Source organism: Mustela nivalis, assembly GCF_964662115.1.
Source record: "Mustela nivalis genome assembly, chromosome: 10".
NCBI lineage: Eukaryota > Metazoa > Chordata > Mammalia > Carnivora > Mustelidae > Mustela > Mustela nivalis.
The window spans coordinates 4,795,566-4,822,846 of record NC_139029.1 but is presented as its reverse complement, the minus strand read 5'-3'; the positions used below and the strand labels follow the sequence as shown (position 1 = coordinate 4,822,846).

Below are 27,281 nucleotides of genomic sequence, written 5' to 3'. Positions count from 1 at the left end.
GCAGCCCTTCATGGCACTTACAGCTCTCCGGCAAAGATGGCCAGGCTTCTTGTGTGTAAACTGGTTGGAAAGAAAGAGTTAACTGTTGATTTTGGGTGAGACATTAAAACACTGAGGCATGAAAGAACAATAATTATTTGTAACCTGACTTCTGAAACTTTTGCAGTCATTATTTTAAAAACAAAAACATCAGAAAGGGGAATACCACGGGTTGAGTGAGGAGCTCTCTGAACGCCACACACGCAAGAGCTAACTTCAGCTTCCGAGGGACACACTCGTGGTGAGCAGATCCACTGCGAGGGCAGGACTTCGGGAACTTCAGTGGAAGGCGGAGAATTAAAAGGAAAGGCGTCTACAAGAACAAAGCTCAAAAGCCAACCCCGACAAGCAGGTACTTCCAGTGTACGGACGGGTGGTATTTGCTACCACTGGTGGACACCGAAGTGACTCGTGCTGTGGGCAAACGAGAACGTTTCACCTGAATTACGGAGGGAAAGGCCAAGCTGCACGAGGACCAGAGGAAAGTTCATTTCTGGGAACCATTCTGAAAGCGGACGGCCCGCAGGTGGGATGTCAAGCCCTCTCACAGGGAAACTGATTTCTGTAACACCAGAAGGAAAGGAAGGTGGCCAAGTTTGGGGGCTATTTCTGGCTGTACTTGTGACTACCGTGGATTTCGGGTGCTGCCTGAGCACACACCTCTCTAGAGGCCATCCGATCTCCTCAGAGGATGGCAGAACTAGAAAAAACATTAACTGACAGCTTTAATGCCCCCGGGACGTGGACATAAAAGACTGGATACATGGCGTTTGCTTCAGGAAAACAAAGCCCATTAAAAAATCAAGAAGGGAAAACAGTAACATTCAGTGACAAGTTCATGGTCACTTAGAGTCTTTTTTTTGGGGGGGGGGATGGGGAACGAGGAGACTTTATTTCTCACAACACCTCCCTCCCGTCCCGCACAAGAAGTCTGGTTGTCCAACGGGTCCCCGCGGGGGCGCCTCCGCGGCCGCTCATCTGCTGTTTGCTGCTGGAGCTTGACCACAGGGTTTCGTGGTGTCGCCCCGGGAGTCCTGGCTTTCGCAAGTGACATAGCCCTCCGAGAAAGAACAAGAGTGGGCAGCATGACGAAATGTCATCTGGAAGGATTGAATCAGTAAAATGCTGGCCAGGTACCTTACGTCTAGTCCCCAGTTTATCCACTGTGTGTCTGAGAGGAGCCCATGTGACAGTTCATTCCTAACTGTTGTGAGAAGGAAGAGGACAATTGTTTACACAATTGTTGCTTAAATCACTTTGGGGCTCATTCGTTTACTCTCCTATTCAAAAAGCATAAAAATAGTGTTTTAAGAATGAAGACACTTGAAATGAGGAGCGGGCGCAGCTCCTGCTTTTCAGGAAAGCCACATCTAACCAGACGCCGCTGCGGGAACGCGCTCTGTTCTTCTTTAAAGGGGGGGCACCTGTTTACTTCTGCAGCCTTGACACCACACTGTTCTGAACACCCAGCTTTCTTCTCTTGCTATCGTTTGTAACTCCCCACATTGTCACCTCCCACATCCACAGCTTGACACTTGAGGGAATAAAGCCCTCATTCCTGGTACAAGTGTCACAAAGGTTCCACAGAGCCACCACAGGGGCCACGGGCAAACCAGAGCTCCACTGCCAGCCCACTCGCATGCGCCATGCCTCATGGAAAATCCTGCTAGCTATGAATACTCCCTCCAGTGTGGATCCCGCATCTTGAGTGTGATCTCCGTTCAAACACGCCTGCATATCTGAAATGCGCATCTCTTACTCCTCGCCTCCCTGTCAGCCATACTTCAAAGCAGGGGCCCTGCAGCATTCCAACCAGGAAGCACACTTGCACTCCAAAGACCGGCATTCAAAATCAGGGGGGCTGTGCGACCGTAAATAAATTATTTAACATCTGTACACATTACTTTGCTGCTCGTTGGTGAGGTAGAAGCATCTGTGAGGACTGTAACTTTCAGTGGGATGGTGCAATGTATATTAAGTGCCTCAGGCACTGCCTGGCACAGAGAGACATCATACAGCACAGCTGTTGTCACTGCGCTTACTTGGATGTCTACTCCTTGAGGGACAGTCTGGCTCTGAATCCAAGAGTGCACCTTGGCCAGCTCCTCCCTCTGGCCACATAAAAACCTGGGCTGCCGCCCCCGCAGGCCCGCCAGCTTCTCCAGGTCCTCTCTCAGTACAGCCTTTGTCACCCTGAGGACAAACGAGCAACCTTAGTCCTGAAATAAGGCACAGGGTTCTTCCGTCATCCAAGAAAAGCAATTCTGGGCTTGCGATATACTTTCTATCTCTTGCTAATATATAATGCACATATTAAAAAATAACAGAATCCACTATTGGTCAATGGGTGAAGCTAGAGCACTTTTTCTTGGTGGAAAGAAAGCATCTGCACAGCGCTTGAGAGGAAACAGATTTCCCTGAGCTCCTCTCTTGCAGAATGCAGAAAAATTCAGAGTCTAGAGAGAGAAGTTCTGGTACTTCTGCGCCCTCTTAGAAGCGCTGTCTGACGGCTTTCTGGTCTCATGATGCACATGTGGGTTCAGTGTGGACCGGAGTGTGTGTGGGGCACCGCCACCGTGGCCGCTGTCCTAGGCCTACTCATCATCTGACTTCAAATGAGTGAATGAATCATCCATAAAATCTGGTTCTCTAAGAGCATGTATAAAAACACAATTTGAAAATCATCTTGTATTAACCAACATACTTAAGAAATCATTAAATAAAACTCATAAAAGTGGGCCTCCTAAAGTGTGCTCTTACCTCTCAGGTACCTGGTACGTCATGAGAGCGCGCTCAGGAGTTTGCTTTCTCCTTCTCCACATGGCCTCGTCAGCTAAACCAGGAAATGTTTCCTCTTCCTGTGCATCCTCAGACTGCTGCCCGTTGGAGGTGGTTTCAGGACAATCAGTACTAGCGAAGTCCACACTACTGTCCCTGCTTCCTGTCACAGATCAGCAACAGCTACAGGTTAGCAGATACCTCTTGGGGGCCGATTTGCCAAACTTCCTCCTCAAAGAGTCTGGCACCAGCTGACAGTCTGTCCCCACACAGCCCAGCCACGGTCCTGGGTGACCTCACCTCCTGGCTCCTCCGCCTTCCCTAGATCCCCGTCCCTCCTCCCGTGATGAGTGTGGTCAAGGCCATACCTCGCTCCTTTTCATTGCAGCTGCTCCACGTCAACTCCATCTCCCAATCGCTACACCCCCACTCAGCTTTACTAGCTCATCTGCTTGTTCGAGTGAACCACGTACAAATCTGAAACCATGCCTTGGCCCTTCAGCTCAGAGCCCAGTGCTCATCATTCAGTCACGTGCTCTGCAAGATTTCTTCTTCCCTCTGACTTCTCACAACTACCCAAATGTCAATGCTCATAAAGCCAACTGTGAATTCTATTCTTATGTCAACCCTAGTAGCCAAAGATATGGAGCAAAGTCATATATAATAGGATACGTTGGTTCATCATCACAAAAAGGATCATCCAGATGCTGGGTAATTCTGCAATGGTTTCCAGCCAGCACGCCAGCCTGCCCCAGGCCTCCATTCCCTCACTCTTATCTGTTAGAAACAGAATTCATTATCCTGACACTATTTGTAAGCTTGCTCATATCTATACTCTTTCCTCACTTATTCCTGTTATAGCAGAGAAGCTATCCATCCATCCATCCATCCATCCATAAAGGCCCATCCCTTTATGGCTGTCATGGAGCTTTGCAGATCATTCTTTTCTTATCTTGCAAGATAATTGTTTAAAACAACAACAATAACAATTTTATTGTGGAGTTTATAATACATGTAGAAATAATATTTCTTTGTAAGCAAAAATAGCACAGAACATGAAGGGGAAATGGAAGTACTCTTAAGGTTCTTAGACATAAAGTGATGTAATACATATAAGGTCTGAAGGTTAACTATGCTAGATAAAAAATGAACTTGTAAATCTTAGAGTAATGACTAAAAAAGAAAAGATGAGAGGTATAGCTGAGAAGCCAGCAATGGAGAGAAAAAATAATCATTAAAAATACATAATTATCAAAAAGAAAGAGGGAGGAGGAAAAAAAAGAGCAGAGAAGAAAAACATAAAATAAGCAGCAAGATAGAAGATTTGATTTACACATGACCATATAAATAATCACATTAAATGTAAATGGTCTAAGTATTCTAATTAAAAGGCAGGGGCCATAATATGAATTAAAAAATCAACACCCAACCATATGCTGGTTATCAGAAAACAATTTTAAATATACAGATAAGAGAAAAAAAATGGAAAAAATATGCCAGATAAACACTAATCAAAATAAAGCTGGAGTGGATATACCAATATTTAAGTAGATATAAAGCAAAGTACATTCCATTATAAAGAGATCAATTAATCAAAAGGGACTAACAATCTTGAATGTGTATGTACTTCATAAAAGCATTAAAATACATGAAGCAAAAACTGAAACATAAGATATAGGCTAATTCAAAACTGTAGTTGGCCATTTTAACAGCTCTGTCTCTGTAACTGATAAAACAGAAAATCAGTTAGAATGCAGAAGACTAGATCAACATTATTAGCTAACTTGATGTGACTTACATTTATAGAAGAGATTTCTTTTGTGAAAAGCACACATGCTTTTCAATGTGCACATGAAACTTTTACCAAAATGGACCAAATACTGGACCATTAAATAAGTCTCAGTGAATTTTTAAAAATATAGACTATGTTTTCTGACTGTAATTAAGTTAGAAACCAATAAAATACCTGGGGCAAAAACCAAATATTACAAAATTAAAAACATTTTTATAACTCATGGCCAGAAAAGAAAACATAGAAATTGTAAGATATTTTGGACTGAATGAAAATACATCAAAATTTGAGGAATGTACTCCTGTTTAAAGGGAAATTAAAAGCATCAATTGGGGAGCACCTGGGTGGCTCAGTGGATTAAGCTGCTGCCTTCGGCTCAGGTCATGATCTCAGGGTCCAGGTATCAAGCCCCACATCAGGCTCTCTGCTCAGCAGGGAGCCTGCTTCCCCCTTTCTCTCTGCTTAACTCTCTGCCTGCTTGTGATCTCTCTCTCTGTCAAATAAATAAATAAAATCTTTTTTTTTTAAAGCATCAATTGTATATATTTAGGAAGGAAAAAAAGAGTACCAAAGCAATGCTCTAAGGTTAAGAAATCAGAAAAAGAACAAAAAAAATTCCAAAGTAAACAAAAGAAAATAATAAAGGTTAGAGCAGAAATTGATAAGATACAGAATCAGAAAACAGTAGGAAAATAAACCCCAGTAAAATCAAAATTGCTTCTTTGAAAAGTTAATAAAATAGGGAACCATAGGGCCAGAACAATCAGAAAAAAATTAGTATCAGTAATAAGAGAGAAGACTTTACTATAGATTCTACAGACTTTAAAAGGATAAGGAAATATCATAAACAACTTTATGTCAATAAATTCAACAACTTAGATGAAATGGACAAACTCCTTGAAAGATACAAATCACAAACATCACTCAAAAAGATAGAGATGAACTGGGGCGCCTGGGTGGCTCAGTGGGTTAAGCTGCTGCCTTCGGCTCAGGTCATGATCTCAGGGTCCTGGGATCGAGTCCCGCATCGGGCTCTCTGCTCAGCAGGGAGCCTGCTTCCTTCGCTCTCTCTCTCTGCCTGCCTCTCAGTGTACTTGTAATTTCTCTCTGTCAAATAAATAAATAAAATCTTTAAAAAAAAAAAGATAGAGATGAACTGAGTAGCCCATATATATAAAAGAAATTAAATTTGTTGCCAAAAACCTTCTCCTAAGAAAACTTCAGGCCCAGACAGCTATACTGGTGACTTCTACCAAACATATAAGGAAGACATAATATCATTTCAATATAAACTCTTCCAGAAAAGAGAAGAGAGGGAACAGTTCTCAACTTATTTTTTAGACCAGCATCACCCTGATACCAAAACCAGACAAAGATATTACAAGAAAAGAAGACAAAGGGCCAATATTTCCTTTAATAGTATGATAATCCTTACCAAAATCTTAGAAATGATAATCCTTACCAAAATCTTAGAAAGAGAATACAACAATATATAAAAAGGATAGGGGTGCCTGGGTGGCCCAGTGGGTTGAGCCTCTGCCTTTGGCTTGGGTCATGATCTCAGGGTCCTGGGATCAGCCCCGTATTGGGCTCTCTGCTCAGCAGGGAGCCTGCTCCCCCCCCCCACTCTGCCTGCCTCTCTACCAACTTGTGATCTCCCTCTCTGTCAAATAAATAAATAAATAAAATCTAATATATATATATATATATATATATATATATATACACACACACATATGTACACATATATAAATATATATAAATATATATCAAATAAATAAATGAAATCTAAAATATGTGTGTGTATATATATATATTATATCCATATATATAAAGGATAAAATAGCATGACCAAATACAAGGTTTAATATTTGAAAATTAGTATAATTCACTATCTTAACAGAATAAGGGAGAAGAAACATAAAGACGCAGAAAAATCATTTCAGCAAATTAGCAATAGAAAAGAATTCCTCAGCTATACTAATAAAAGACATTTAAGAAAAACCTACATTTAACATCATACTTAATGGTGAAATTCTCCCTGCTTTTCCCCTAAGACTGCTAATAAGATAAAGGTATTAGTTCACCATTTATTGTTCAATATTAGGGGTTCTAACAGTCCTAAATAAAGACATACAGATCAGAAAAGAAGAAGTAAGCTTTATTTGAAAAACAAGACTGTCTGTATAGAAAAGTCCTACAGAATCTACAAAAGAGCTACTAAAACTAATGAGTTTAACAAGATAGCAAAATATAAGCTCAAAATAAAAATTCAATTAGATTTCTATATGTCAAAAACAAATACTTGGAAATTTAAATTTTACAATGCCCTTTACAATAGCATAAAAAACCGAAATCCTTAGGATAAATTTAGTGAAGTATGTGTAGAACTTGTGCCCTGAAAACTACAAAATGCTGCTGAGAAAAATTAAATACCTACATAAATAAGAAACACATTATGCTTGTGGATTAGAAGACTCAGTACTATTAGGGTGATAATTCTCTCCAAACTGGTCTACTGATTCAACATGATGTCAATAAATATCTCAGCAGGACTTTCTGTAGAAACTAAGAAACTGATTCTACAATTTATATGGACAAAGAACCTATACTATGCAAAATTACTTTGAAAATAAGAATAAAGTTGGCAGAATTATCCTATCAGATTTCAAAACTTATTTGAAAGCTCTATTACTCAAAAGAATATAGTATTACCATAAAGCTAGCCATAAAGATAAATAGAAAAGAGAGTCTCCAAATGGATCCAACCTGTATGGCCAGTTTATCTTCAACAAAGGTGTCAAAGTAATTCAACAGGGGAAAAGACTAATCTTTTCAACAAATGGGACAGGAACAACTGGAGCGCCAAACACAAAGAAGGTATATCAACCCTTACTGCATACCACATATAAAAATTGACTAAAAATGGATCACAGACCTAGCTACCAAAGATTGTTAAAAAAGGGTGGCTCAGTTGGTTAAGCGTGGGACTCTTGATTTTGGCTCAGGTTGTGATTTCAGGGTTGTGGAATCAAGCCTCACATTGGCTCCGTGTTTGGCACAGAGTCTGCTTGTCCCTCTCCCTCTGCTCCTCCCCCTGCTCGTACTTTCTTAAATAAATAAATAAAATATTTAAAAAAAATTTTTTTTTAAAAAGACACAACAGGGACCCCTGAATGCCTCAATCAGTTAAGTGTCTAACTTTTGACTTTGGCTCAGGGTTGTAAGATCGAGCCCCACACTTGGGATTCTCTCTCTCCCTCTCCTGGTGCCCCAGCCCCCACCCATTTGTGCATATATATGCTCCTCTCTCTCTCTCTCTCTCTCTCTCTCTCAAAAAAAAAAAAAAAAAAAAAAAAAGACAACAACAAGCCCCAAATGGAGTCACTTGTGCTTGGCCTATATCAACAAACCAAGACTTAATACTAACCTAACTGCATTTTCACGTTCCCAGGAGTATAACTCTTAACCAATCCACAGGGAATTACCTGGTCAGGACTAATGAGATAAATCGCCTGATAAACCCCTCCATTTCCCTTAGGACTGTGACCTTGCCTGAAATAATGCATCCTTTACTAGTAGTAACTTCCTTTTCCTGTCTCCTTTCTGCCAAACAAAAAACGAAACAAAAACAAAAACAAAACCCAAACTCAAAAAACAATAAAAATAAACAAACAACAACAAAAAAACCCTTTCCATTTAGCTCTTCAGAACGCCTTTCTTTTACTAGATGGGATGTTGCTCAATTCATGAAACATTGAACAAAGCCAATTTGATCTTCACATTTACTCAGTTAAATGTTTTTGTTTAACAAGATAAAATTATAGGGATGCCTGGGTGGCTCAGTTGGTTAAGCAGCTGCCTTTAGCTCAGGTCATTATCCCAGGGCCCTGGGATCGAGTCTCGCATCAGGCTCCTTTCTCAGCAGGGAGCCTGCCTCTCTCTCTCTGCCTCTGCCTGCCTCTCTGCCTACTTGTGATCTCAGCCTGTCAATTAAATAAATAAAATCTTTAAAAAAAAAGATAAAGCTATAAAACTTCAAAAAGAAATAGGAGACTATCAGTGACTAGAGACAAAGAAGAGCATTACATAGTGATAAGGGGCTCAATACAACAAGAGGCTATAACACTTGTAAATACCTGTGTACTCAACCTAGGAACACCTAAATATACAAAACAAATATTAATAGATATAAAGGGAGAAGCTGACAATAGTAAAATTACATAATATTGGGAATATAATAACATATATAATATTTATTAATATATTATTAACATATAACACATTATATATGATATATAATATAATAATATTGGGAAACTTTAACACCCCACTTAAAAGACAAATCAGACGAAAAGAGACAATGGCTCTGAACGACATTAGACCACACAGGACTTAACAGATACATATGAACATTCCATCCAAAGACAGCAGAATATACATTCTTTTCAAGTGCATATGGAATATTCCCCAGGCAAGATCACATGTTACGCCACAAAACATATCTCAGTAAGTTTAGAAAGACTGAAATCATATCAAACATCTTTTCTGACAATAATATGAAACTTGAAATTAATTATCAGGAAAAAACTGGGAAAAAAACACAAATACGTGGAGGATAAATAACATACTACTAAAAAACTAATTTGTTAAATCAAAGAGGAAATAAAAAAACACATGGAGACAAATGAAAACGTAAACACAATGGACCTATGGGAAGCAGCAAAGGCAGTTCTAAGAGGCAATTTTATAGCAATAAGGGACTACCTCAAGAAACAAGAAAAATCTCAAAACAATATAGCTATAACACCTAAAGGAAACAAAGAGCAAAAAAAGCTCAAAGTTAGTAGGGAGAAGAAAATACAGATCAAAGTGGAACTACATGAAATGGAGACTAAGAAAACAGAGAAAAGGGACGCCTGGGTGGCTCAGTTGGTTAAGCAGCTGCCTTGGGCTCAGGTCATGATCCCAGTGTCCTAGGATCGAGTCCCACATGGGGCTCCTTGCTCGGCAGGGAGCCTGCTTCTCCCTCTGCCTCTGCCTGCCTCTCTGTCTGCCTGTGCTTGCTCGCGCGCGCTCTCTCTCTCTGACAAATTAAAAAAAAAAATCTAAAATTAAAAAAAATTAAAAAGAAAACAGAGAAAAGATTGATGAAACCATGAGGTGGTTCTTTGAAAAGAAAAAAACAAACTGCTAAAACTTTAGTCAGTCTCATGAAGAAAAAAGAAAGAAGAATTAAATAAATAAAATCAGAAAAGAAAGAGAAGTAACCACTGACACCACAAAAATACAAAAGATTAAAAGCCACTACTACAAGAAATCATATGCAATAAGTTAGACAACCTGGAAGAAATGGATAAATTCCTAAAAACATACAAACTTCGAAAACAAAATCTGGAAGAAATAAAAATCTGAACAGACTGATTACTTGTAATGAAAATGAATCAGTAATCAAAACCCTTCCACCAACAACAGTTCAGAACCAGATGGCTTCACAGGTAAATTCTACCAAACATTTATTAAAAAATTTTTTAAAAGTTCTATTTATTTAAGCAATCTCTATACCCAATGTGGGGTTTGAATTCATGACCCTGAGATCAAGAGTCGCATGTTCCACTGCCTGAGCCAGCTAGGTACTCCTAATTCTACCAAACATTTAAAGAAGAGCTGATACCTTGTATTGTCAAACTATTCCAGAGAATCAAAGAGGAAGGAAAGCTTTCAAATTCATTCTATGAGGACAGCATTACCTTGATACCAAGTCCAGACAAAGACACTACAAAACAAGTAACTACAGGTCCATATCCCTGATGATGCAAAAATCCTCAACAAAATACTAGTAAACTGAATTAACAATATGTTAAAAGGATCATTCACCATGATGAAGTAGGATTTATTACAGAAATGCAAGGATAGTTCAGTATCTGCAAATCAGTCAACATGATATATACCATACTAATAAAGGATAAAAACCACACAATCCTCTTAATAATTGTAAAAAAAGCATTTAACAAAATTCAGCCTCCATTCACGATAAAAACTCCCAACAAAGTGGGTTTAGAGAGAACATACCTCAACATAATAAAGGCCACAAACCCACAGCTAACATCATGCTTGATGGTGAAGATCAAAAACAAGACAAAGATGCCCCAACTTTTTATTCAAGATCTCATTTATTTATTTATTTGTCAGAGAGAGAGAGAGAGAGAGTAAGCATGCACAAGAAGGGAGAGCAGTAAGTAGAGGGAGAAGCAGCCTCCCTGCTAAGCAGGGAGCCTGACGTGGGACTCAATCCCAGGACCCTGGAATCACGACCCAAGCTGAAGGCAGACACTCAACCAACTAAGCCACCCAGGTGTCCCACCCCCGCTCTTATTCAACATGGTACTGGAAATCCTAGTTTTAGCGATCAGACAAGAAAAGGAGATCAAAGGCATCCAAATTAGCAAGGAAGAAATAAAACATCATTATTTGCATGATACGATATATAGAAAACCCCAAAGACTACAAAAAAAAAAAAAAACTATTAGAAAAAATAAATTCAGTAAAGTTGTGAGACACAAAATTAATACAGGGAAATCTGTCTCATTCTATATACTAATAATGAAGCAGCCAAAAGAAAAATTAAGAAAATAATCCCATTGTGGTGTCTGGGTGGCTCAGTCAGCTAAGCCTCTGCCTTCAGCTCAAGTTGTGATCTCAGGGGCCTAGGATCAGTCCTCATGTTAGGCTCCCTGCTCAGTGAGGAGTCTGCTTCTCCCTCTGCCTCTGCTCCTGCTCGCTCTCTCTCTCAAATAAATGAATAAAATTTTAAAGAACCTCCACAAAAACACTAATTTGAAAAGATATATCCACCTCCATGTTCACTGTATCATTATTTACAATAGCCAAGATACGGAAGTAGCTTAAGTGTCCATCAACAGATGAAAGGATAAAGAAGAGGCAGCATATATATATACAATGGAATATTACTCAGCCATAAAAAAGAATGAAATCTTGCCATTTGTGACAACATGGATGGAGCCAGAGAGTAGAAACCTAAACAAAATAAGTCAGACAGAAACAAGTATCATATTATTTCACTCATGTGGAATTTAAGAAACAAAAGAACCAAGGAGGAAAAAAAAGAGAGACAAACCAAAGAAACAAACTCTTTACAGAGAACAAACTGATGGTCACCAAAGGGGAGATGGGTGGGGGATGGGGAGACATAGGGAATGGGGGTTAAGGAGTATGCTTGCTGTGACAGGCACTGGGTATTATAGGGAAGTGTTGAATCACTATTATTGTACATGTGAAACTAACCTCATACTGTACGTTACTAGTTATAGTATATAGTATATACACTATATAGTATAGTATAGTATATGACTACAATTATGCTGGAATTAAAAACCTTAAAAAAAGAGATGTGATGAGCACACATGCACACACACACACACACGCACACATGTGTACATGCGTGTGCACACACATGCACTGGAATGTTACTTAGCCTTCAAAAAAGAATGAGATCCTGTCAGCTGCAACAACATGGATAACGTAGAGGGCATTATACGAAGTGAAGTCAGTCAGACAGAGAAGACACAACTTGTATCACTTGTATGTGGAATCTAAAAAACAAAAGAACCAACCAACCAAGTAGAAACAGATCATACATATAAAGAACTAGTGGTTGCCAGAGGGCAGAGGCTTGGGGGAGAAGCAACATAGGTGAGAGGATTAAGAGGCGCGAACTTCCAGTCGTAAACAAGGAAGTCACAGAGATGAAACGTGCCACACAAGGCACCGCATAATGGACAGAATTGTTGAATCACTATGTCGTACACTGGAAACTAACAGAGCATTGCGTGCAAACCAGACTTCAAAATAAAAATAAAGTTAACCATACACTTAATACACAGCCTAGCAATTTCATCCCTAGATATTCACCGAATAGAAATGGAAAACCTACGTCCACGAAGGGCCGCAGGCTCCAATGGCCCAGCAGCATGATTCCTGACAGCCCCAACCGGGAAGCACCTGAATGACCACCATGCAGGGGACGGACTTCCGCACAATCTAACCCTGCCCGGTCCTAAGAAGGGACAAGCAACCGACAGGCACCAGTCAGGATCCGTCCTCGGCAGCACCGTGTTAACTGGGAGGCCCTGAATGCGAAAGGCTGCAGCTGGACCCTTCGGCTGACACGACATTATAGAAAAACCAAAACGGTCGTGCTAGGAAGCGAATCGGCGGCTGCCGGGAGCTGGAGCATCAGGGCAGAAGCCGAGTCTACCGGGTCACACGAGAACGCCTCCAGGCGAGGGAAACGTCCTCCGTGCTAACTGTGGTGCTCTGACACTCACGTATGTTTTTGTCAGGATTCTTGTCTTGTATACCCAAATTTGGTGAGTTCTATTGTGTGTATATGGACCCCAAAAAGTTCATAAAAAAAAAGAAAAAATACTTTATTTCCACACCAGTGCCAAAGCCAGACGGCCCATCGCACAGGGATCTGCTGGCCACAGAGCTGAAAGAATTCACCATTTCGACCCACTACCTGATGCCGCAGAACCCGTTCCAGACGGCGGCTCCTCGTGGAGCAGTGCCGTGGACAGCTCACCCGCGGCAAAACCGCTGCTCTTCCCACGACTGCCCGAGACGCGCTGCAGGAAGTCAGGACACAGGAAAGATTTTAACCTCTCAAGCATCCTATTACAAAATAACTGGCAGATCTTCAACTTCACGTTAAACAGAATAAAGTGCAGACGGAAGGGACAGATCAAACAGTGCAGCCTGTCCCCAGGAATGTGGCTTTTACCTTTCCATGTAATATTCCCTTTCTATGTAATACTAAAGATACTGCTGGTTTTTGAGCGCCAGGCTCCATACGGTTGTATGCTTTTTTGTTTTGTCATTCCAAAAATATATACTGCACGTTTTGTAAGTTCTAAGCACTGTTCTCAAAACTTGGGACTAGAGTCATGAACAAAGCAGAAGTCCAGCTATCCTGAGCTTATGGTGCATGGGAAGAATTATTATAGGAATATTACTTCGATAAAGCCTCAGAATAAGGCAGCGAGGATTAATCTCTTCATTTTCCAAGTGAGGAATGAAGAAGGGAGGCTGGCGGCCGTGGTTCGGCTAACACACCGAACCGGGGCCAGAGCACCTGCGTCCCTGTCTTGCCGCACAGGCCGGCTTCGCTCACGGGCACACACTGCCTGCACATTTCTAAGGACACTAATATCAGGCTTTGAAATTTCAGCGTATTTTCTTGTTTTGGATCATCAGATTGTGACTATTTGTCAAAAAGGGGTATTATGCCTTGAAAAGAAGACTGAAGAAAAACTGTAAAAATTCACACTTGTCTTGAATCCTGTACCTAAATATAGGAATATCCTATTCCCAAGTTTGACTGGATACATACATCTGAGAATGATTTTTAGGTAAAAGAGATAAAAAGTTAAAGGAAAATGACCATTTTAATTTTTGGTTTTGAAAATGATGTGCATTCGTGTGGGACTAGAAGTTGCCTGCTTTACTGAGAAGTCATGGGCAGAAAGGGACTCCCCGGCTCAGTCCATAGCTGGTGTCCCTCAGCCGTGCCTGCAGGAACACACTCACTCCCATCGGGTCTTGTTAGTATGGTTTACTCCTGCCTTACCGCCCACAACCCCAGTTGTAAGTAAGAAAACACATTTTACAGGCAATGGGTATGTTAAGTTTAATGACTGGGTATCATTTTTCTTAAACATTTTATTTCTTTTTATTTTAGAGAGAGACAGAGCATGTGTGTGTGTGAGCAGGGGGAGGGGCAGAGGGAGACTTAAGCTGACTGTGCTCAGCACAGAGGCTGACGTGGGGCTCCATCTCATGACCCTGAGAGCATGACCTGAGCTGAAATCACGAGTCAGACGCTTAATCAACTGAGGCATCCTGGATATCAAATTTTAAAAGGCAGGGGGTGGAAACCCAGTTCACATAGAAAACGTGAAAGACAGCACTTTGGGAACAAACCTCACAAAGTGTCTAAGAAACCAGAACACAGCAGATTCTTTAACTCCGGCTTTTGAAACGGAGCCAGGCAGATACAGTACATATTTCTGGAACACAAAGCTGCATCAACCCCAGCCATGAAGTCAACTATCTACTAAGCCTTCAGTATTGGGTCTCAGGGCAAGAGCCTTAATTTTAACAAGGACCCACATTTATGTTCTCGCTCATGTGCTGGAGGTTAGCGTCACTTACAGACTTTGCTTCCGGACAAATATCCCTTCTCGTCTGATCCGAAGATTCACAAGATCCGAGCATGTCTGCCTGCAGTAAGTTTAGCTGTAGCGGTGAGCTGCTCCCTGAGTTAACGCAGGGGTGCTCTCCACACCGCATCTCCCATTTTCCCTCTGCCCGCCTCCGGCTGGGGACAGAGGACAGTGGCTCCAGGTGTGGAGCAACGGCAGATAGTGAGGCCAGCGTTCCAGAAGAGCCCGCTGTTCCCAGGAAATCATATGGGCAGAAGGATGGTGACAACAGGGGACAGCCATGGGGATCAGGCAAGAAAATGGTCATCACAGTATCTAAAGAAGAAGGGAGCGCAGGAAAAGTCTACAAGTCATTCCATAAAGTGGCCTTAGGCAGCCGATTGAGCGCGGTCAGGGACACTGCATGATCTCTTCCCACAGAAGGCAGGGCTGGGACGAGGTAAGTAGCCAGGTCGGGAGCCATCAAGGCAGCCGGGGAGGGAAGGCTGGAGGCGAGGGAAGGGCTCCAGGGCTGCCTGTGCTGGCCGTCTCCTCCCAAGCGGGGACAGAAGGCGTCCTGGGCGTCCCTGCTGTTCCACGGCCCCGACGGCTTCTTCCGCCCGGGCTTCCCCTTCCTGCAGCCAGCTGACCCGGCCTGCTTGGAAGCAGAGTCTCCCGCAACCATAGAGAGGGAGGCATATTATTAAAAACTCAAACCAAAAAAGAAGACAAGAAGGCCACTGACAGGTAATTATAAATAGATTAGGAAAGAAGAGACACTTGTCAACAGTAACTATGTCTCCCACTACTCCTGAAGACATGAGCAAGATCCCGGATAAAAGCTGTTGTAAAGTAAACTTATTTCAGTATCTCTCAATCACTTTCCTTAGAAAATCAGCTTCTCAGATCCAGGATCTAAGAAAGATCTTTGATAACAAATTGCTAAGATGAATTTATTCCATCATCATCTTCCACTTTTTTTTGTTGTTGTTAAATTTTATTTTTATTTATTTGACAGAGAGTGAGAGAGAACACAAGCAGGCAGAGAAGCAGGCAGAGTGAGAGGGAGAAGCAGGCACCTTGCCAAGCAAGGAGCCCGACATGGGGTTTGATCCCAGGACCCTGGGATCATGACCTGAACCAAAGGCAGTTGCCTAACCAACTGAGCCACCCAGGCACCCCCATCTTCCACTTTCTTAAAAGCAAAACTCCACATCTCCCAGCACTTACACAAATTTATAAAATCTTTGAAAAAAAAAAAAAAAAAGAGTCTCTTAGGGTTTGTCTCCCTCTCAGGTTTCACCTTGTTTTATTTTTTTCCTTTCTTCCCCTATGATCCTCTGTTCTGTTTCTTAAATTCCACATATGAGTGAAATCATGTGATAATTCTTTCTCAGACTAACTTATTTTGCTTAGCCTAATACACTCTAGCTCCACCCATGTCATTGCAAATGGCAAGATTTCATTTTTTTTTAAGATTTTATTTATTTGACACATAGAGATCACAAGTAGGCAGAGAGGCAGGCAGAGCGAGAGGAGGGGGGAAGCAGGCTCCCTGCTGAGCAGAGAGCCCCATGTGGGGCTCGATCTCAGGACCCTGAGATCATGACCTGAGCCAAAGGCAGAGGCTTTAACCCACTGAGCCACCCAGGTGCCCCAAGATTTCATTTTTGATGGCTGCATGATATTGCATTGTAGATATAGACCACATCTTCTTTATCCATTTGTGGACATCTGGGCTCTTTCCATATTTTGGCTATTGTGGACACTGCTTCTATAAACATTGGGGTGCAGGTCCCCTTTCGAGTCCCTACATCTGTGTCTTTGGGGTAAATACCCTGTAGTGCAATTGTTGAGTCGTAGGGTAGTTCTATTTTCAACTTTTTGAGAAACCACCATACTATTTTGCAGAGTGGCTGCGCCAGCTTGCATTCCCACCAACAGTGTGGCAGGGTTCCCCTTCCTCCACAACCTTGCCAATATCTGTCATTTCCTGACTTGTTAATTTTAGCCATTCTGACTGGTGTGAGTGGTGTCTCACTGTGGTTTTGATTTGTATTCCCCTAATGCAGAGCATTTCTTCATGTGTCTTTTGGCCATGTGGATGTCTTCTTTAGAGAAAGGTCTGTCCTCTCTTCTGCCCATTTCTTGATTAGATTATTTGTTCTTTGGGTGTTGAGTTTGATAAGTTCTTTATAGATTTTGGATACTAGCCCTTTATCTGATATGTCATTTGCAAATATCTTCTCCCATTCTGTCCGTTGTCTTTGAGTTTTGTGGACTGTTACCTTCACTGTGCAAAAGATTTTTATCTTGAAGTCCTAATAGTTCATTTTTGCCTTTGTTTCTCTTACCTTTGGAGACCTGTCTAGCAAGAAGTTGCTGTGGCCAAGGTCAGAGAGGCTGCTGCCTGTGTTCTTAAGGATTTTGATGGATTCCTGTCTCACATTTAGGTCTTTCATCCATGTTGAGTATTTTTATGAATGGTGTAAGGAAATGGTCCATTTTTGTTCTTCTGCATGTGGCTGTCCAATTTTCCCAACATCATTTGTTGAAGAGACTGTCTTCTTTCCATTGGACATCCTTTCCTGCTTTGTCGAAGATTTGTTGGCCATAGAATTGAGGGTCCATTTCTGCATTCTCTATTCTGTTCTGTTGATCTGTGTGTCTGTTTTTGTACCAGTACCATACTGTCTCAATGATTACAGCTTTGTAATACAGCTTGAAGTCTAGAACTGTGATGTCACCAGGTTTGGTTGTTTTCAACATTCCTCTGCTATTCAGGGTCTTTCTGGTTCTCATAAATTTTAGGATAATTTGTTCCATCTCTGTGAAAGCAGTTGATGGTATTTTGAGAGGGATTGCACTGAATGTGTAGATTGTTCCAGGTAGCATACAGATTTTAACAATAAGTATTCTTCCAATCCATGAGCATAGAACATTTTTCCATCTCTTTGTGTCTTCCTTAATTTCTTTCCTGAGTCTTCTATAGTTTTCTGAGTAGAGATCCTTGCCTCTTTGGTGAGGGTTATTCCTAGGTATCTAATGGTTTGGGGTGCAATTGTAATTGGGAATGACTCCTTAATTTCTCTTTCTTCCGTCTCATTATTAGGGTATAGAAATTCATCTGATTTCCATGCATTCATTTTATACCCTGCCACTCTGATGAGTTCCTGTATGAGTTCTAGCAATTTGGGGTGGAGTCTTTTGGGTTTTCCACAGAGTATCATGTCATCAGAGAAGAGTGAGAGTTGACTTCTTCCTTGACAATTTGGATGCCTTTTCTTTTCTTTCATTGTCTGATTGTTGTGACTAGGACTTCTAGTACTAGTGGTGATAGTAGACAACCCTGTGTTGTTTCTGACCTTAGGGGGAAATGAGAGCTTTTCTCCATTGAGAATGATATTCATCGCAGGCTTTTCATATATGGCTTTTATGATATTGAGGTATACTCCCTCTATCTCTACACTGTGAAAAGTTTTAATCAAAAAAGGATGCTATAGTTTGTCAAACACATTTTCTGCATCTATTGAGAGGATCATATGGTTCTTGTCCTTTCTGTTATTGATATAATATATCACATTGACTGATTTGTGGTTGTTGAACTACCCTTGCAGCCCAGGAATAAATCCCACTTGGTCGTGGTGAGTTATCCTTTTAATGTATTGTTGGAGCCAGCTGGCAGAATCTTGGTGAGAATTTTTACATCCATGCTTATTAAGGATATTGGTCTGTAATACTCCTTTTTGATGGGGTTTTTGTCTGGTTTTGGGTTCAAGGTAATGCTGGCCTCATCAAATGAGTTTGGAAGTTTTCCTTCCATTTCTATTTCTTGAAACAGCTTCAGAAGAATAGGCATTAATTCATTAAATGTTTGATATAATTCCCCTGAGAAGCCATCTAGCCCTGGGCCCTTGTCTGTTGGGAGATTTTTGATGACTGCTTCAATTTCTTTGCTGGTTATGGGTCTGTTCAGGTTTTCAATTTTCCTTTAGTTTTGGTAGTTTATACATCTCTAGGAATGCATCCATTTCTTCCAGAGTGCCTAATTTGTTGGCATATAGTTGCTCATAATACGTTCTTAAAATTGTTTGTATTTCTTTGGTGTTGGTTGTGATTGCTCCTCTTTCATCTGTGATTTTATTTATTTGGGTCCTTTCTCTTTTCTTTTTGATAAGTCTGACTGGAGGTTTATCAATCTTATTCTTTCAAAGAATCAGCTCCTACTTTCCTTGACCTGTTCTACTGTTCCCTTGGTTTCTCTTTCACTGATTTCTGCTCTACTCTTTATTATTTCTCTTCTGCTGAGTTTAGGCTTTATTTGCTGTCCTTTCTCCAGCTCCTTTAGGTGTAGAGTTAGGTTGTGTATTTGAGACCTTGTTTCTTAAGAAAGGCTTGTAATGCCTTGTATATACACTTCCCTCTTATATACAATGCCTTGTATATACACTTCCCTCTTAGGACCACCTTTGCTGCATCCAAAAGATTTTGAACAGATGTGTTTTCATTTTCATTTGTTTCCATGAATTTTTTAAAATTCTTTAATTTCCTGGTTGACACATTCATTCTTTAGTAGGATGCTCTTTAGCCTCCATGTATTTGAGTTCTTTCCGAATTTCCTCTTGTAATTGAGTTCCAGTTTCAGCACTGTGGTCCAAAAATATGCAGGAAATGATCCCAATCTTTTGGTACCAGTTGAAGACCTGATTTGTGACCAAGTGTGTGATCAATTCTGGAGAATGTTCCATGTGCACTTAAAAAGAATGTATATTCTGTTGCTTTAGGATAGAATGTTCTGAATGTATCTGTGGAGTCCATCTGGTCCAGTGTGGCATTCAAAGCCCTTATTTCCTTGTTAATCATTGATAGATTTCATTTTAATTGTTACCAATTATTTGCATTTATTTATTTTCACTAAATTTAACTTATTTTCAATAAACTCTTACAACTATTATTACAACAGCAGGCATATAAAACTTCATCAACCTAGCAAATAAGTTGGTTTCCTTTTTCTGCTTTTCTTTATACTCTTTGTGCACTTGTATATATATTTTACAGAGTTGTAATACTCAATATGTATATTGAGTATTTATTAAAATCTTACTGTAAATATTTTAGCTCTGTAGATTTTTCCAAAATGTTTTTATCTTTGAACTAATTTTTCAAATATGTAATATATTCATGGGGTTCAAAAATCAACAAGCTTTGAAAAAGCAGTCATTAAATCCTCCCCACTCCTTGCCTACTATATGCCTAGTTCTTCTTTATTTTCACCACAGAAAACCATTTCTTTTATATCTTTATCTATCAGTCCAGTTTCTTATGTACCTATAAAGAAGCAAGAATATAGATTTTTTACCCCAAAGGCATGTAATATGTACATTATCTATAGCGGGTTTTTTTTTCCACTTAATGCTATCCTTTCTACCAGTTCAATGACAGCTATCTTATACTTTTTCTGTATCATAGGCTTCCATTTCTTGTGTATACCACAATTTATTCAAGTAAACACCTGTAGACAGACTTTGAGTTGCTTCTAAATATTACTTCTCCCCAGTACAAGAGACTTCATGGTGGACACAGTGGCTTCCCCACAACATCCCTTCCACCTCTCCCCTCTGTGCAGTATCCAGGCAGCATGGATGTGCCTGGCCCCACTCCACTTCCAGAAGTGCACTCTGATTCATTTAAATCAACACAGCACAGCCAAGATGGAGTAACAGGGACCGGATTTACCCTCCTGCCTGAACCAACTAAGAAAATGGACAAAACATGTGAACCAGTAAGTTCCAAGACATTGAACATCAGTGAACGACGGAGAGTGACCCCTGAGGCGGGGGCGGCAAACGTGTTGAGCCCTGGGGCTGCCCCAGCCTACTGCCTTGAGAGTTTCTGAGATACAGGATGGGGAAACCAGGTGAAGCCTGTGAACCCCCTTAGTTGACAAGGCAAAGCCGAGAGTCTGGTTGGTGGCTAGAGTTTTGAGGGAAGAGTACTGGGGAGGAGAGCTGCAGATAGCGGGCTCCACACAGCCAGACAGAACCCCCTGGTGTATTCACCAGTGTACTCATGGGAGAAGGAACAATCACCGAAGCTCATACTATATGGAGAATAGCCTGGGCTCCCCTCAGCCAGACTGAAAATCTCCTAACTCATGGGGCACTGAGTACAGTACTCCAAAGGAACTTGCCTCGGTAGCAGACAATAATTAGCCACTGACTACACACTGCTCTGGTTCTGCCTAACAAATTTGAAAAGCAAAGCCTGAAAGGAATGATTTGTTTCCAAGTAACTTAGCTGGGTCCCAGAATAAAGCTCGTCCATATTTACGGGAATGGATACTCATCAGCACCCATTCACAATGTCTGGCATCCAATCCAAAACTGCCAGGCATGCAAATAAGCAAGGAAAATAAAACCCATAAGACAGAGAAAAGTCGGTCAATGCCTTGGGACTAGCAGAGATGTCAGAATCAGAGACATGGACATTAGGAATTACTATACTGCACTCCACACTGCTAGAGAGAAGATCAAACGTGTCAGAGACATGGAAGATGTAACAAAAGAAAAGGCCTGAACAGAACTTCTCAAAGTGAAAACTATAATACCTGAGATGAGAAATACACTGAATGGAAATCCAAGTGACAGATACCGCATTAGAAAAGATTTGCGAACTTGAAGACCCAGCAGGAGCCTATCCAAAATCAAATTTAGGGGAGGAGAAAAAAGACTGGGAAACTGAACCCAGTGTCAGTGGACTGTGGAACAACCACAGGCGGCCTATATGCATGTAACTTTAGTCGCAGGAAAAGAGGAGAGAGAGCAGTACTGGAAAAAATTGGGAGGGAAAACTTTCAATTTGCTGGAAATTGTAAACCTACAAATCCAAGAAGCTCAATGAACCAGGACAGGGTATCTTGGCATATCATACTCAAACTGTGCAAATCAGTGATAAAAAGAACATCTGGCTCAGTGGTTAAGTGTCTGCCTTCAGCTCAGGTCATGATCCCAGGGTCATGACCACATGTTGAGCTCCCTGCTCAGCGGGGTGCCTGCTGCTTCCCCTTTGTACGCTTGTTCTCGAGCACTTGCTTTCTCTCTCTGGCAGGTAAAATCTTAACAAAAAAAGGAGAGAACCTCTTACAAGTAGCCAGAGAGAAGCCATGCTGCAAGTAAACCATGGATAGCAGATTTCATTGAAAACAGGGCATTGTGAAGCAGCGGAGCAACATCTTTAAAGTACTGAAAGGTGAAATTGCCAACTAGAATTCTATGCTCTGCCAGCAAACCTTTACACCACGAAGGGACAGCAAAGACATTTTCAGACACACGAAAACAGAAAGGCTTCACTACCACTAGACCCATGGGACAAGAAGTAGTTAAGAAACTCAGGCAGGGAGAAGGAGAATGATCTCAGGTGAGTCTACAAAACAGAATGAAACCACTGGAAGAGGTAACTACATGGGTAAACAGTTGCAGAAATAACCACTACCTACACAAGAATGACAGCAGCGTAGGGCGGGACTTACAACATATGTAGAAGGAAAACACAAGCCAACAAACAAATGCCAGAAGGGGGAAGCAGAAGTACCCTATTGTTGGGTTTTTGTACTATACATGAAATGATATAATATTTCTAGAAGGTGGGCTGTGAACAATCGAATGTGTACACCAGGAGCCCCAAGGCAACTACTAAAACAAAGCCCACTCTAAATATTAACATACCCAGGTCAAAAGTAAAAAGGAGGAAAAGATGTAACATGCTGGCACTAATTTAAAAAAAATGCTAGAGTGAATACATTAATACAAGACAATGTATTTTATTTTAATTTTTTTTAAAAAAGATTTTATTTATTCACTGAGAGGAGAAGCAGAGGGAGAGGGAGAAGCAGGTTCCCCATGGAGCAGGGACCCTGATGCAGGGCTCAATCCCAGACTCTGAGATCATGACCTGAGTCAAAGGCAGATGCTTAAATTATTGAGCCCTGAAGGCACGCAGACAAAGTATATTTTAGGGCAGAGAATATACAAGGGATAAAGAAGGTCATTTCACAAGAAAAAAAGGCCAATTCATCAAGAAGACACTTCTAAACATCTGTGCACAAAATAAGAATGCTTTCAAAATGCATGAAGCAAAAACCAGCAGTACCACAAGAAGAAATAGACAAATCCACAGTTAAGGTCAGAGATCTCTGTTCTTCTGAAGCAGAACAAGTACTGAGAAAATTAGTAAGGACAGACAGGACCTGAACAACAGTATCAACCACCCTGACTTAGTTTACACAGAGAACATTCAACCCAACAGCAGCAGAATAAACGTTCTTCCCAGTGTGCACAGAACAGTCATCCAGAGAAACCATATCACAGACATAAAACAAGTCTTGACAAATATAGAAAAATTCGGGTTCTGTATTTTCTCTGACCACAATGGGATTAAATTAGAAATCAGTAACAGAGCCGTGGAAAACCCCCAAATCTTGGTGCTGAAGTAATGTATGATAAAAAACAAACCCAGAGACACGTGATGATGAGTGATTTCAAAGGAGACAGCTGGGGGTAGTAGACAGTATCAGAACACGATGAAAATGACACAATCCATCAAAATGTATGGGATGCAGATTTTAATTTACATTAAACTCCAGTAGGAAAAAAAAATGTCTGACATCTGATTATTCCAGTTGAAAAACTGGAAAAGAAGAGGAAGATAAAAGCAAAGTAAGCAGAAGAAAGGAAATAACAAAGATCAGAGCAGACGTCAGTGATGCAGCAAACAGAAAAACAATGAACAAAGCCAGTGCAATCGTAAGCCTGTGCTTTGAGAAGTCCAATCAAATCAATCAGACTCCAGCCAGACAGATCAGGGGAAAGAGAAAAGAAAGACAGAAGGGGCCAAGCTCAGAAATGACAGAGGAGCATCATTAGAGATCTAACAGGTATCAAAAGAAGAATAAGGGAACATCATGAACACTTTTATTCCAATAAACCTAACAACATAGACAAAATACACCAATTCTTTGAAAAACACAAACTAAGTTCATTCAACAAACAGAAACCCTGAACAGCCCTGTGTCTACAGCAGAAACTGAATCTGCTGTTCAACACTTGGCCAGGAAAACTCTAACCCCACATGGCTTCATGGATTCCTAGTCATTTTAAATTTGAGACCTATGACAGCCCAACATATTCTATATCTCAGCGAACATATTGTGAGCGCTTGAGAAGAATGAGTATTGTTCAAGTATCGGGTACTGTGTTCTCTCAGGTCAATTAGTCAATGTCGTTGACAGCATCACTCAGATCATCTGCTTTACTCATTTTCTGTCCAGATTTTTTAAAATTTTACTTAACTATCTAGATGTTTTATCAACTATGCAGAAGGGGTGTTACATTCCTCAACTATGGTTATGGAAAGTCTATTTCTTTCTTTAACTCTATTTTTACCTCCTATCTTGGAAGCTTCGTTATTAGCAAATATGTATAATATATTTGGATTGCCGTGTCTCCCCGGTGAACAGTTTGCCACCACGAAAGGTCTCTGGGAAGACCCTGTCTTAAAGTCTGAATCATACGACCTCGCCAGCCTTCTTAAGCTTCTCATTTGTGTTGTGCTTCTTTCCCCTTTTGTTCTCAATCCATTTGTGGATTTTTATTTAAGCTGTAATTCCCCACTGTATACGGCTGGGTCTTTTCTTTTCTTTTTTTAATCTGTTCTGACAATTTCTGCCTTTTAATGGGAGTAGACATAGCGGGGTTTAGAGTGATTATTATTCGTTTGACATACGCCCTCTGGTGGTGATGGCTGTTGCGCTCTTCCTCCTTTTCTGCCCTTCTTTTGTGTGTTCATTATTTTTTCTTAGAGCGAGCACGCATGTGAGTGGGGCGACAGAGGGGGCAGAGAGAGGAGGGAGAGAGAACCTCAAGCAGGCTCCACACCCAGTGCAGAGCTTGATCCCATGACCCTGAGATCACGACCTGAACTGAAACCAAGAGTCGGATGCTTAATTGACTGAGCCGCCTAGGTTTGGGTATTTCTTAAAATCACACATTATTTCCTGGCTTTATTTCACACTCCAACTTGACCCTACTACAGATTCAAAAATATGTGTTAATGAAATGGTTTCTGGAGGCTACTTATTAATGTCGGATTCCCTACTCTGCCACTCATCTGCTGTTTGAGTTTGGGCAAGTTAAGGGATTTAACCTGTTTATGCCCTAACTGCTCTGTATACATAATGGAGATCATGACTGGCAGGGAAATGTATATGTGGTCAAAGTCCTCAGACCCCATTTATAAGTAGAGTCACGGCATAAGCTACAGGAATATAAGCTTTCCAGAAAGCAGAAGTCATATGGATACTCTACAGATCTCCTGATTCTGTTTACTGTCCTTGGAATAAAGAGGTGGCGCCACCGATGCTGTGACTGGTTTAGATCGGGAGAAACAATTATCAGTAAATATTCCCTGAAATGAAAGCTTAAAGACTTCAGTACGAGTTCTTTCAAAATGGTAATATATACCACAGTACAAAACGTTTAAAGGCATAATCAAACAAATCTTTCCCTGCTGGATGAGACCCACCTCGTACGGACTAGCACGGGCAGTGCATGTCCACATGGGAGTTGAAAGTATTAAGTGACACTAAAAAATGTGCATCTTCCCCTTCCTGAGGGACAAGCTTAGCTCTGATAGAACTATTTTCAGTTTATTAGGAACATAATCTAATCTCCCAACAGCTGTGCCTCCAGCGTCTTCCCACCGACCCCCAGCCCACACGTCAACACTATACTCGCCATCTCCGAGGGTCAGTGTGAGGATTAAGGGAGTTAATTCCTATGAAGGACTTGGGAGAGATGGCGGCACAGAGTAACAGCTCCACGTGTGTTGACGATCTGCCACTGAAGACTAGTAAAGGAACTGAAAAACCTGATTTAACACTTTTGTCACCAGCTCTTGTCCACCAAATTGTTATAATGACAAAGTCAAAGGATGGGAGGCAGTAAAAAGGAACAAAAAGAAGACATCAGAATAATTTACCAAGTCATTATGTTATTGAAAGATTTTAAACACACCCTCCTCATTATCACCAGGCCAATAGGAAAATGTGGATGTATACTGGTCAATCTAGTCACAACCACAGAGTCTGACAAGGACACCTTCTTTCAAGGGCAGCAACAAAGTAACCTAATGCAGCCCCACAGGAAACTTCATTAGTGATGGTTAACACTGAGGACTTACTACTATGTTATCAGGTACTGTTTCTAAGTGCTTCCCACACATCAGCTGATGTGACAACAAATGACAATGACTTAGAAATACAGTCCCAACTATGTAACCAATATAAACATGACGGTATTTCCAAAAGTTCTTTAACTGAGTCAAAGAAAGGAAAATGTAATTATAATTTAGAAGTTATTCCTAAGTAACTGATGTTAAGGGCTTTCGTTTTCTCACGGTAGTGTAATTCCCGCCCAGTGTACTTGAGAGCAGAAGGTGAATGCGGCACCTGTCTCTGGTGGTGGGGCAGGAATGAGCGTGCTGCGGTAGCTGCACTGGTTCAGGCCAGAGCCCAGGCTAAGCGCCATGGGGGCCAGGGTCCTCGGAGTACCTCCTGCAGCGAGTGCGGGCCGCCTGGTGGTCGGCATCTCCAGGTTGGCTATGGCTGGGATCTGAGACACCACTGGGGGCACAAGAGAAAGTCACAATGAAAAGAAAAATCCCCATAGGAAATTTACAATGAAGACTCAGTTGGCAGATGTTTGTGACTGACGAGCTAAAACTTCTTGGCCATAAAAGAGCCATAAGAAACTGAGCCTCATTTGTGATTAATGAAATAAGATAAAAATTTAGAAACAGAAAGGGATGGCTTGTAATCATCCTCTATCGAGGAGGGCATTTGTGTTACCATGCAAGTCTTCAGCATCATTTGCCTTGTGGTTGTGTCTGTCTTTTTCGGAGGATGAAGAGGTTGTATTGGTACAGGATATGCACTTTCTTTTCAAAGCTGGAATGTTGTAGCTCTTCAGGTATCTGCAACAACAGAATTAGATCACGCATGCCTGCCTGTCCCCTAACTCTGCCACTTCCCACATTTCTGCTTTTCTCACACTTCTGTGTGGGTACTTTGTACTCTCGTGTTTAATGAGGTCTTCCCTGACCATCCCAGCCTCAATCACTGTCCTGTCGTATCTCTTTTACTGTGACCTTGTATTGATCTCCAAATCTTGCTTCATTTAATTTTTATGATCAAGGTCTTTTCTTCTCCACCATGCCATTGCTCCTTCAAAGAAGGGCTCCATCTTCTAATTTTTTGCAGCCCTTGAAATGTTCAGTTTATTATAAACTATATGTAAGTAGGCACTCCATAAATATCTAGTGACTTAAGAGTGAAAAATCAAGACAACCAGTAATAAAAGGGATGTTTTATTGCTACAATGATGATGTATACTTTT

The 27,281-nt window shown here is 41.0% G+C and overlaps 1 protein-coding gene across 1 annotated transcript in view; it reads right to left on the bottom strand.

The window, feature by feature from the left end:
• Nucleotides 1-1,693: 1,693 nt before the first annotated feature.
• The window catches only part of PER3 (period circadian regulator 3), a 58,682-nt gene continuing 33,094 nt past the window's right edge, over nt 1,694-27,281 (bottom strand). Inside the window, 7 exon segments of the mRNA XM_082686553.1 lie at nt 1,694-2,232; nt 2,800-2,980; nt 13,152-13,257; nt 14,843-15,196; nt 15,200-15,508; nt 26,337-26,509; nt 26,735-26,859. Coding sequence (XP_082542679.1) covers nt 1,920-2,232; nt 2,800-2,980; nt 13,152-13,257; nt 14,843-15,196; nt 15,200-15,508; nt 26,337-26,509; nt 26,735-26,859 — 1,561 coding nt within the window. The 3' untranslated portion in view covers nt 1,694-1,919.